Raw genomic sequence first — 13,421 nt, 5'->3', positions numbered from 1 at the left:
CCCAAGATTTGGTGGTGATGGGGGACTTCGGCTATCCAGATATATGTTAGGAAAATAACACTGCGGGGCACAGACTATCCAATAAGTTCTTGGACTACATTGCAGACAACTTTTTATTTCAGAAGGTTGAAAAAGCTATTGGGGGGGAAGCTGTTCTAGACTTGATTTTAACAAATAGGGAGGAACTCATTGAGAATTTGAAAGTAGAAGGCAGCTTGGGTGAAAGTGATCATGAAATCATAGAGTTTGCAATTCTAAGGAACGGTAGAAGCGAGTACAGCAAAATAGAGACAATGGATTTCAGGAAGGCGGATTTTGGTAAGCTCAGAGAGCTGATAGGTAAGGTCCCATGGGAATCAAGACTATGGGGAAAAACAACAGAGGAGAGTTGGCAGTTTTTCAAAGGGACACTATTAAGGGCCCAAAAGCAAGCTATTCCGCTGGGTAGGAAAGATAGAAAATGTGGGAAGAGACCACCTTGGCTTAACCACAAGATCTTGCATGATCTAAAAAATAAAAAGGAGTCATATAAAAAATGGAAACTAGGTCAGATTACAAAGGATGAATATAGGCAAATAACACAGGAATGCAGGGTCAAGATTAGAAAGGCAAAGGCACAAAATGAGCTCAGACTAGCTATGGGAATAAAGGGAAACAAGAAGACTTTTTATCAATACGTTAGAAGCAAGAGGAAGACCAAGGACAGGGTAGGCCCACTGCTCAGTGAGAAGGGACAAACAGTAACAGGAAACTTGGAAATGGCAGAGATGCTTAATGACTTCTTTGTTTCGGTCTTCACTGAGAAGTCTGAAGGAATGCCTAACATAATGAATGCTTATGGGAAGGGGGTAGGTTTAGAAGATAAAACAAAAAAAGAACAAGTTAAAAATCACTTAGAAAAGTTAGATGCCTGCAAGTCACCAGGGCCTGATGAAATGCATCCTAGAATACTCAAGGAGCTAATAGAGGAGGTATCTGAGCCTCTAGCTATTATCTTTGGAAAATCATGGGAGACAGGAGAAATTCCAGAAGACTGGAAAAGGGCAAATATAGTGCCCATCTATAAAAAGGGAAATAAAAACAACCCAGGAAACTACAGACCAGTTAGTTTAACTTCTGTGCCAGGGAAGATAACGGAGCAAGTAATTAAGGAAATCATCTGCAAACACTTGGAAGGTGGTAAGGTGATAGGGAATAGCCAGCATGGATTTGTAAAGAACAAATCGTGTCAGACCAAACTGATAGCTTTCTTTGATAGGATAACGAGTCTTGTGGATAAGGGAGAAGCGGTGGATGTGGTATACCTAGACTTTAGTAAGGCATTTGATACGGTCTCGCATGATATTCTTATCGATAAACTAAGCAAATACAATTTAGATGGGGCTACTATAAGGTGGGTGCATAACTGGTTGGATAACCGTACTCAGAGAGTAGTTATTAATGGTTCCCAATCCTGCTGGAAAGGTATAACAAGTGGGGTTCCGCAGGGGTCTGTTTTGGGACCGGCTCTGTTCAATATCTTCATCAACGACTTAGATGTTAGCAGAGAAAGTACGCTTATTAAGTTTGCAGATGATACCAAACTGGGAGGGATTGCAACTGCTTTGGAGGACAGGGTCATAATTCAAAATGATCTGGACAAATTGGAGAAATGGTCTGAGGTAAACCGGATGAAGTTTAATAAAGACAAATGCAAAGTGCTCCACTTAGGAAGGAACAATCAGTTTCACACATACAGAATGGGAAGAGAGTGTCTAGGAAGGAGTATGGCAGAAAGGGATCTAGGGGTTATAGTGGACCACAAGCTAAACATGAGTCAACTGTGTGATGCTGTTGCAAAAAAAGCAAACGTGATTCTGGGATGCATTAACAGGTGTGTTGTGAGCAAGACACGAGAAGTCATTCTTCCGCTTTACTCTGCACTGGTTAGGCCTCAACTGGAGTATTGTGTCCAGTTCTGGGCACCGCATTTCAAGAAAGATGTGGAGAAATTGGAGAGGGTCCAGAGAAGAGCAACAAGAATGATTAAAGGTCTTGAGAACATGACCTACGAAGGAAGGCTGAAAGAATTGGGTTTGTTTAGTTTGGAAAAGAGAAGACTGAGAGGGGACATAATAGCAGTTTTCAGGTATCTAAAAGGGTGTCATCAGGAGGAGGGAGAAAACTTGTTCACCTTAGCATCTAATGATAGAACAAGAAGCAATGGGCTTAAACTGCAGCAAGGGAGGTTTAGGTTGGACATTAGGAAAAAATTCCTGTCAGGGTAGTTAAACACTGGAATAAATTGTCTAGGGAGGTTGTGGAATCTCCATCTCTGGAGATATTTAAGAGTAGGTTAGATAAATGTCTATCAGGGATGGTCTAGACAGTATTTGGTCCTGCCATGAGGGCAGGGGACTGGATTCGATGACCTCTCGAGGTCCCTTCCAGTCCTTGAATCTATGAAAAAAGAGAAATCCCTGCAAGCTGTATAGAAACTTTTTAAAGACATCATAATAGAGGCTCAACTTAAAGGTATACCCCAAATTAAAAAAACATAGCAAGAGAACCAAAAATGTGCCACCATAGTGAAAAGTGAACAACAAAGTGAAAGAAGCAGTGAGATATAAAAAGGCACCCTTTAAAAAGTGGAAGTTAAATCCTAGTGAGGAAAGTAGCAAGGAGCATAAGTAAATGAAATATAAAAATATAATTAGGAAGGCCAAAAAAGAATTTGAAGAATAGCTTGCCAAAGACTCAGAAAGTAATAGCAAAAATTGTTTTAAGTACATCAGAATCAGGAAGCCTGCTAAAAAAACAGTGGGGCCACTGGAAGATCAAGATGCTAAAGGAGCACTCAAGGATGATAAAGCTATTGCAGAGAAACTAAATTAATTCTTTGCATCAGTCTTCATGGCTGAGGATGTGAGGGAGATTCCCAAACCTGAGCCATTCTTTTTAGGTGATAAATCTGAGGAATTTTGCCAGATTAAGGTGTCATTAGAGGAGGTTTTGGAACAAACTGGAAAACTAAATGGAAAAAAGTCACCATGACCAGATGGTATTCACCCAAGAGTTCTATAGGAACTAAAATGTGAAATTGCAGAACTACTAACTGTGGTTTCTAAAAATCAGCTTCTGTATCAGATGACTGGAGGATAGCTAATGTGACACCAATTTTTTTTAAAAGGGTCCAGAAGTGATCTCAGCAATTATAGGCCGATAAGCCTAACTTCAGTACCTGGCAAACTGATTGAAACTATGGTAAAGAACAAAATTTTCAGACAGATAGATGAACATAATTTATTGGGGAAGAGTCAACCTGGTTTTTGTAAAGGGAAATCATGCCTCACCAATCTACTAAAATTCGTTGAGAGTGTCAACAAGCAGTACTTAGTTTTCAGAAAGCCTTTGACAAGGTCGCTCACCAAAGGCTCTTAAGCAAAGTAAGCTGTCATGGGATAAGAGGGACGGTCCTCTCTTGGATTGGTAATTGGTTAAAAGATAGGAAACAAAGGGCAGGAATACATGGTCAGTTTTCACAATGAAGAGAGGCAAATAGTGGTGTCCCCCGGGGGTCTGTACTGGGGCCAGTCCTATTCAACATATTCATAAATAATCTGAAAAAGAGGGTAAACAGTGAGGTGGCAAAATTTGCAGATGATACAAAACTATTCAAGATATTTAAGTCCGAAGCAGATTTCAAAGAGCTTCAAAAGGACGTCACAAAACTGGGTGACTGTGCAACAAAATAACAAATGAAATTCAGTGTTGATAAATGCAAAGTAATGCACATTTGAAAACATAATCCCAACTATACACACCAAATGCTGGGGTCTAAACTGGCTGTTACCATTCGAGAAAGAGATCTTGGAGTCATTGTGGATATTTCCCTGAATACATCCACTGAATGTGCAGGGGCAGTCAAAAAAGCAAGCAGAATGTTGAGCGTCATTAAGAAAGAGACAGAAAATAAAACAGAAAATATCATATTGCCTTTGTATAAATCCATGTTATGCCCACATCTTGAATAATGTGTGCAAATATGGTTGCATCATCTGGAAAAAGATATATTAGAATTGGAAAAGGTTCAGAAAAGGGCAACAAAAATGATTAGGGATATGGAACGGCTGCCATATGAGGAGAGATTAATAAGACTGGGACTTTTCAGCTTGAAAAAGAGACGACTAAAAGGGGATATGATAAAAGTCTATAAAATCATGATTTGTGTAGAGAAAGTAGATAAGGAAGTGTATTTACTCCGTCTCATAACACAAGAACTAGGGGTCACCAAATGAAATTAATAGGCAGCAGGTTTAAAACAAACAAAAAGAAGTATTTGTTCACATGATGCAAGTCAACCGGTGGAACTCCTTGCCAGAGGATGTTGTATAGGCCAAGACTATAACAGGGTTCAGAAAAGAACTAGATAAATTCATAGAGGATAAGTCCATCAATGGCTGTTAGCCAGGATGGCCAGGGATGGTGTCACTAGCCTCTGTTTGTGAGACGCTAGGAATGGGCAACAGGGGATGGATCACTTGATGATTGCCTGTTCTGTTCATTCCCTCTGGGGCACTTGGCATAAGCCACTGTTGGAAGACAGGAGAATGGGCTAGATGGACCTTTGGTCTGATCCAGTATGGCTGTCTTTATGTTCCTATAACAGAGGCCAAAGAGCCCCTTATGCTGTGTAACCCTGCATAGAAAACATTATTTCACTGTATCAAAAGAATAGATGTACTATAATCAAATGTATGTCATTCCTTTGCAGACCAATTGAAAAAGGAAAGGGGTAAGTTTGTACTGATCTCTATAGCTTTAATCTTAAGCAGCAGAGGGATAGAGGATCTGATGGAATTGCATGTACTGTGTAGTTGTCTTGGCCACACTTCCTCTCCAAAGAGTATATTACACACCAGATGCCAAATATATCCTGTCTGTAACACCAGTGAAATCAGTGGATTTACACCCAGGAAAAATGAAGCTTTGATGAAAACTAATAGTAAAACAATACTGAGGTTTTTAATTCCCAGGAAATGGTTTACTGTGCAGACCAGTGTGTTCTAATGTTTATCTGGAACCTGATATTATTGAGACTAGATTTCAATCTGTGAATTCAGGATCCAACTTACATTGAAAAGAATGAGGATAATTTTGTTAGCTGAAAACAGAGAAGCCATGATGACAGGCTGAGAGCAGGGTAGAGAATGGTTGAACACAGAGATAGCACAAGTTATGGATCATAATATTTATCTCACTAAATATGATCCTGTATGAATATGGCTGGTTCATAGTACTACTCATGAATCAAATTCATACCTCAAATAGCCAATTACAATGTGAAACAATTTTTCAAAAAACAAAGACATAAAAGTTGATCAAATATAATTTTTGCCAAAAAATTTGAGAATGAAATTGGGAAATTTTAGGGCTGTCAAGTGGTTAAAAAAATTAATCAAGCTCAATCGTGCGATTAAAAAAGTTAATCACAATTAATCACGCGATTAATCGCTCTGTTAAACAACAGTAGAATACCATTCATTTTAAATATTTTTGGATGTTTACTACATTTTCAAATATATTAATTTCAGTTACAACACAGAATACAAAATCTACAGTGCTCACTTGATATTTATTTTTTATTACAAATATTTGCACTTGGTCCTGCTAGTGAAGGCAGGGGGCTGGACTCGATGACCTTTCAAGGTCCCTTCCAGTTCTAGGAGATAGGTATATCTCCAATTTTTATTATTATTATAAAAAACTAAAAAATCATATTTTTCAATTCACCTCATACAAGTACTGTAGTGCAATTCCATATCGTGAAAGTTGAACCTACAAATGTAGAATTATGTAAAAAAAACCTGCATTCAAAAATAAAACAATTTAAAACTTTAAAGCCTACAAGTCCCCTCAGTCCTACTTCTTGGTCAGCCAATCACCCAGACAAACAAGGTTGGTTACAATTTTCAGGAGCTAATGCTGCCTGCTTCCTATTTACATCACCTAAAAGTGAGAAAAGGCATTCGCATGACACTTTTGTATCTGGCATTGCAAGATATTTATGTGCCAGATGCACTAAAGATTCATATGTCCCTTCATGCTTCAACCACCATTCCAGAGGACATGCTTCCATGCCGATGATAGGTTCTGTTTGATAATTATCCAAAGCAGTGCAGACTGACACATGTTCATTTTCATCATCTGAGTCAGATGCCACTAGCAAAAGGTTGATTTTCTTTTTTGGTGGTTTGGGTCCTGTAGTTTCTGCATCAAAGTGTTGCTCTTTTAAAACGTCTAAAAGCATGCTCCATACCTTGTCTTTTCAAATTTTGAATGACACTTCAGATTCTTAAACCTTGGGTCAAGCGCTGTAGCTATTTTTAGAAATCTCACGTTGGTACCTTCTTTGCATTTTGTCAAATCTGCTGTGAAAGTGTTCTTAAAAGAAACATGTGCTGGCTTATCATCCGTGACTGCTATAACATGAAATATATGCAGAATGCAGGTAAAACAGAGCAGGAGACATACAATTCTCCCCCCAAGGAGTATAGTCACAAATTTAATTGATGCATTATATTTTTTAATGAGCATCATCAGCATGGAAGCATGTCCTCTGGAATGGTGGCTGAAGCATGAAGGGGCATACGAATGTTTAGCATATTTGGCATGTAAATACCTTGCAACACCGGCTACAAAAGTGCCATGTTCTCACTTTCAGGTGATATTCTAAATAAAAAACAGGCAGCAGTATCTCCCATCAATGTAAACAAACTTGTTTGTCTTAGCGATTTGCAGAATAAGAAGTAGGACTGAATGGACTTGTAGGCTGTTGGTTTTGCATGCAGTTATGTAACCAAAATAATCTGCATTTGTGAGTTATACTTTCATGATAAAGATATTGTATTTCAGTACTTGTCTGAGGTGAATTGAAAAATACTATTTCTTTTGTTTATCATTTTTACAGTATATATATTTGTAATAAAAATAATAACATAAAGTGAGCACTGTGCACTTTGTATTCTGTATTTAATAAATTTTTATTGATATTCTATTGTAATAAGTGTGATTAATCACAATTAATTTTTTTAATCATGATTAATTTATTTTAGTTAATTATATGAGTTAACTGTGATTAATTCACAGCCCTAGTAAATGTGCATTTTTAAGTGTATGTGTGCTATGCATCTTCTATCAGTTTTTTTGGTAGGGCCACCCATTTGGCCTGCTCATGCACCCTTCTGCACCCCATGCCCAGCACTGAGGCTATAAAGGGCTGCACAAGTGAACTGCCCTTTGTTAGTTCTCAGCCACCTTAGTGAGAAATGGGGCATCTAGAATGCCCACTTAGCTGCCAGTTTAGTTGCTTTCCTTTTAGTTTAGTCTAGCCTTACAAGTTTTTTAGCTTTGTTTAGATTATGTTTTAAAATTTGTTTTATCCCCTCATCTTTCTCTTTCCTTCTCCCGTCCCTCTGCGGGGATGCTGTTTTTCCTCCTTTATGAGAGTATGGCAGGAACACCAGGCTTTAAAAGATGTCTCCATTGCTGGGAGGCTATCCTAGTCAGGAGGGATATTCCTGTTGTATCCATTGTCTGGGGGACACTCACATTCCCAGGCATGTCATTTCTGTGCCCCCCTCAAGAGCACAAGTAGAAAAAATTGAGAGATGAGACTCAAACTTCACATTTCTCAAGGTCCTCAATGGTTCACAGGAATATAGTCTGCTTGCTCTGCAGAGGTATAGCAGGTGTTGTTGAACAGTAGGAAAGAATCCACCTTAAATATTTACCTTCAAAAGTGGAGAAGATTCACTCATTGATATGAACAGCAATGTCATCCACCTGCTCATTCTTCCCTCTCCACTTTTATAAACTACCTCCTGGAAATGAAAAAGACAGGATTGTCTATGACTTCTGTTAGAGGCAGGGCCGGCTCCAGACCCCAGCGCTTTAGGTATTTAAGGATATTTATATCCTCATTTAAAGGATTCACTGTTTATAGTAAGAGGCTCACTAGATGGCTTTCTGGATGCATCATTTCCTGTTATGAATCTCTCAGTATGCAAAATCCTTCTAGGTTACTAGCCCATTCAATGAGAGCTCTTTCTATTTCCATAGTGCTGCTTAAGAACATTTCCATTGCTGAAATCTTCAAGGCTGCAATTTGGATTTTAATACATACCTTTTGCAAACATTATGTTGTAGTCCACTCTTCCAGATCATACGCTATCCTTGGGAATGCAGTCTTGTCTACAGACTTGACTCAGCACTGAAGCTCCCCACTCCAGTTGGGGTACTGCTCAGTAGTCATCTGAAGTGGACTTCTTGAACAAAAAGAAGAGGTTACTCAATCTGTTCAGTCATTGGTGTTCTTGGAGGTGTGTGTCCCTATGAGTGTTCTACTACCTGCTCTTCTTCCTTTCTGCTTCTTCCTCTCTATGGGACTTTGAAGTGGGGGAAGAACTGAGGGTGGTTTGCTTGAGCAGCCTCATATAGCCTTGGTGCAGAGTATGAGGTTGTGTAAGGCAAATGTGCAGGCCTAGCAGACACTGCTACTGAAAATCTCCAGTTGAAGGCACATGGGCACATGCCCACTTGAAGCAGAGAACTCACAGGGGGACACATCTTGAAGAACCCCATGTATTGCACAGGGTGATAACCTCTCCTTCTTGTGCCTATGCTATTTAACATTTTTATCAATGACCTGAAAAATGGAAGATTATCCTCCTCCTTCTCCAGAAAGAAACTTCACCTTAACTAATGGGACATTTACGCTGGAAGTGGAGAAATGATTTCCAGTTTGGACAGACATTCCTGCACTGGCTCTGATCGAGCAAGAATGGCAAAAATAGCAATGTGGTCAGGTCTGCATGGGCAGCTGGATGGGCTAGGTGCCTCAGAGTACATAGCTATAGTTTCAGATGGGATACTACAGGAGACTAGCCCCTCTCGCTGCTTACACTGCTACACTTACACTTCTGTTTCTAGTATGCTAACTCAGAGCTAGTGTGAGCATGTCTACCCAAGCTACACCTCCTAGCTCTAGTATAGACATACCCTGAGAGAATTACATCTTATGTATAGGATGAGGTGGGCAAACTACAGCCCAGGGAACACATCTGGCCCTTCAGATGTTTTCATCTGGCCCTCAAGCTCCTGCTGGAGAGGAGGGTCTGGGGCTTGCCATGCTCCATGCATGCAGTGGCTCCACGCAGCTCCCAGAATCAGCAGCATGTCCCCAGCTCCCATTGGCTGCCAACTGGTTCAGTACTATTCTATATGTCCAATAATGACTTGGATAATTGAGTGCAGAGTATGCTTATACAATCTTCAGATGACACCAAGCTGGCAAGCATTTTGGAGGACAAGATTAGAATTTACCACAAACTTGACAAATTGGAGAATTGGTCTGAAATCAACAAGATGAAATTCAATAAAAACAAGTGCAAAGGTTTTCATTTGGGGGGGGAAATCAAATACACAGCTACAAAATGGGGAACAACTGGCTATGTGGTAGTACTCCTGAAAAGGTTCTGAGGGTTATAGTGGATCACAAATTGAATATGAATCAATGATGTGATGCAGTTACAAAAAAGACATATATTTCTGGGGTTTAACAACAGAAGTATTGTATGAAAGACACAGGAGGTAATTGTCCCACTCTACTTGGCACTGGTGAGGCCCCATATGGAATACTGTGTCCAATTCTGGGGCCATGCTTTAGGAAAGATGCGGACAGATTGGAGAGAGTTCAGAAGAGAGCAACAAAGATAATAGGCTTAGAAAACTTGACCTATGAGGAAGGGTTAAACAATAGGACATGTTTAGTTTTGAGAAAAGAAGACCAAGAGGGAACCTGATAACTGTTTTCAAATATGTTAAGGATTGTTATAAAGAGGACGGTGATCAATTTTCTCCATGTCCAATGAAAGTAGGTCAAGAAATAATGGGCTTAATCTGCAGAAAGGGATATTTAGGTAATGTATTAGGAAAAACTTTCCAACCATGAGGGTAGTTAAGCACTGGAATAGACTTCTAAGAGTGGCTGTGGAATCCTCATCATTGGAGGTTTTTAAGAACAGGTTGGACAAACACAGCTCATGGATGGTCGAGATTTACTTCATCCTGGCTCAGCACAGGCGGCTAGACTGGATGACTTTTTAAGGCCCCTTCAAGACATACATTTTTATGGCTGTGGCTACACTTAGCACTTCAAAGTGCTAAGTGTAGTCAAAGCGCCAGCGCTGGGAGAGAGCTCTCCCAGCGCTGTCCGTACTCCACCTCCCTGTGGGGAATAACGGACAGCGCTGGGGCTTTGACCACACTGGCGCTTTGCAGCGCCGCAATTTGCAGCGCTGGAGAGGGTGTGTTTTCACACCCTGCTGCAGCGCTGCAAATTTGTAAGTGTAGCCAAGCCCTATGATTCTATGAATCAGAGCTAGTGTGGGTAAGTCTATCTGAGCTGGAAATTATACCCACAGCTCAAGTATAGACAAGCTCTGAATGATTCATTTGTACAGGCATGGGTGGGAGGGAGAGTTTCTGCAATTGCTTCAGGGACAGGGAGCTTGTCAGCATGGTTGGGATGGATAAGTCCAGGTGAGTCATTTATTAGTGAGCAAAAGTGGGATTCTGAGTGTTTCTGAGTTGGTTTGAGAGTGTTTCTCCCTTGGGAAATCTGGGTATTCTCTGCTGATGAGAGTTGCAGGGATTGGGCATTTATCAATGGGAGACGGCTGAAGGGGTTTGGGAGCTGTGTTGGGGGGTGTAATGGTTTCAGGTTGGGCATATGGCAACATAAAACATGAAAATTGTTAACTTGGAGTTAACAATTGAAACAAATTGAAACAAGGATGCCCCCTCAGCCCCATCATTTCCTGCTCTCAGTGAAATCAATGGCAGGAGTCCTACTGATGTCAATGGAGCAGGACTGAGTCCTCAGTATGAAAAGAAAATGCATTTATAAACAATATTGGCTTTTTTGCAGGCCAGTTCCAGGTTGAAAAGAGTAAGTTTTCTCTGATTTCTGATGTATAGAGGGGGAAGGTCAAATATTGGCCTCTTGGTAAGTGGGGCCTGATTGGATCCGTGTTCACCAGGACTAATTGGTGAGGATATACTCTCAAGCCTACCCAGGAAAAGGGGTGTAAGGATTTGGGGGGGAGGAATTAGTCTCAAATCTGCCCAGGAAAGCGGGGGTTAGGGACTTGGGAAATATTTGGCAAAAAGGCAGAGTTCCAAGTGGCTCTCCCTTAAGATTTGGAACACGCTTGGTGGTGGCAGCTTACTGTTAACCTAAGCTGGTAAATAAGCTTAGGGGGTCTTTCATGCAGGTCCCCACATCTGTACCCTAAAGTTCAGAGTGGGGAGGGAACCTTGACAGTGATGAAGAGAAATCTTTTCACTTGTTCATAAAGAGTCCAGGAGAGTCCCTCATCTGGGACAGGACAGATTGAGCACTATTTATGGGGGACAATTGAGATGACTGTTTACACAACATGGGAAAAGATGTAGTTACACAATGTGTTTGATTCCTTTGCAACCAATCTACTGAAAGCACTGAGAAACTGTACATTGACTGATTGTAGTTTTCTTTTCAAGCAGAGGAGAGCTTAAGATGAGACTGCTCTGAACAGATATTAAGCAGGCCAAAATTCCATTTGTCCCATTGTACAGTATCAAATATAATCTGGTTTTACCCTTAGTTCCTTTTTATGGCAAGAATCAAAGTAGATAGTCTCTCTGTTGCTATGATGTATGTGATAACTTAATAGATCCTTTAGTTAAAAAAACAAGTTACATTCCCTGACTCAGTATGGAGAAAAACTCTGAATGTGTTATTTCAACATTTCTTTTTCAGACATATTCCAGCAGAAAATCCGTAAGTCAAAGCTGATTTTTAAGCACTTTCACTCAAATATGAGGATGTCTCTGAGGAAGTTTTTCCATCTGTTTTCTAAATATTGGTCTTCCTCCCACTGGTCATCAAAATATCATTGGCTTGGCTGTACAACATCTCAATCCAGCATATGAATGGTTCTGAGTAAGGCTGTTTCTATACTGTAACTTCTCAAAAAAATCTACTCATTTTTAATTCCAATTTCTTCACCAGACAGCTGGTGAAGAAATGGCTCCACCTTCCCCAGAGGGCGTGCACGGACATTATCTACATTTGCCACAGGCAGAGCGGCGCCAACGTACCTCAGATGGATGACCTGTGCGATGTGGTGGTGATGACCCACGCCTTCCGCCTCCTGACGTGCCCGGACCCGACAGTGAGGAGCATCACACAGGAGGCCGTATGGGGCGTGATCAGGAAACGCATCACCAGGGCCCCCTCTGAGTGGGATGTCGCCACTTATCTCAGCGGCTCCCTGGAGGCTGAGTTTGGGAGAGAGGGAGGAGACCTGTCCTCTCTCTGGTCCCGCACCCGCAACACCTCGAGACGTCTGGGTAAGAGGATCAGCTGCTGCTGGAAGTCGTGCGAGGAAGGCCGGGAGCTGGGAATACTGGTGTCACATGTAAAGACCCCGGACCACACCATCGTCACCCCAACCGCCAGAGCCATGCTAGAAAGGTCCCTGAAAGACGCCATCTGCTGCCACTATGCCGAGAACCTCAAGCGGAAGCTGGACCAGGGCAAAGTGTTCGAGGTGTCCAGCAAGTGGGACGCCCGTAGCCACTTCCTCCCCGGGGGCAGCTTCACCAGGTTCACCAACTGGCGGTTCATCCACAGGGCCCGACTCAACTGTGTTCCCCTCAACGGAGCCATCCACCATGGCAACCTGGGCAAGCGTTGCAGGAAGTTCTGCTATGTGAACGAGACCCTGCCGCACGTCCTGTGTGGATGCAAGCAGCACGCTGGAGCCTGGCGGCACCACCACAACGCCATCCAGAACCAGCTAGTGAAAGCCATCCCACCGTCCCTGGGGAAGATCACCGTCAACTCCGCCATCCCCGGAACAGACAGCCAACTGCGACCCGACATCGTCGTGACAGACGCAGAAAAGAAGAAGGTCCTCCTAGTAGACGTCACAGTGCCTTTTGAAAACCGGTTACTGGCCTTTCACGAGGCCCGAGCACGGAAAGAGTCAAAGTATGCCCCGCTGGCTGAGACCCTGAGAGCCCAAGGCTACGAAGTCCAGGTACACGCCCTGATCATGGGAGCCTTGGGCTCGTGGGACCCCCACAACGAGTCGGTTCTGAGAACGTGTGGGATCGGTTGACGCTACGCCCGGCTCATGAGACAGCTCATGGTGTCCGACACCATCAGGTGATCCAGAGACATTTATACCGAACACATCACCGGACACCGCCAATACCACACCGAGTAATCAGGACAGCCGACCAGGGAAATAACCCGCTTCCTTCCCTGACGGACCAAGGGACACACCCCACCCATGTACTTATCCACTCCACTGATATTGACTTGGACTCCT

The 13,421-nt window shown here is 42.0% G+C and overlaps 1 protein-coding gene across 1 annotated transcript in view; it reads left to right on the top strand.

Moving 5' to 3' along the window:
• Positions 1 to 13,421, top strand: part of LOC120388848 (butyrophilin-like protein 2) — an 82,362-nt gene that overhangs the window by 55,003 nt on the left and 13,938 nt on the right. Inside the window, exons 19-21 of the mRNA XM_039510940.1 lie at positions 4,754 to 4,774; positions 10,970 to 10,990; positions 11,843 to 11,863. Of these exons, the coding sequence (XP_039366874.1) occupies positions 4,754 to 4,774; positions 10,970 to 10,990; positions 11,843 to 11,863 (63 nt within the window). The remainder of the gene's footprint in view (positions 1 to 4,753; positions 4,775 to 10,969; positions 10,991 to 11,842; positions 11,864 to 13,421) is intronic.

The sequence above is a fragment of the Mauremys reevesii genome, linkage group 22, assembly GCF_016161935.1.
Source record: "Mauremys reevesii isolate NIE-2019 linkage group 22, ASM1616193v1, whole genome shotgun sequence".
In the NCBI taxonomy this organism is placed as follows: domain Eukaryota; kingdom Metazoa; phylum Chordata; order Testudines; family Geoemydidae; genus Mauremys; species Mauremys reevesii.
This window is presented reverse-complemented; position numbering and strand designations above follow the sequence as displayed.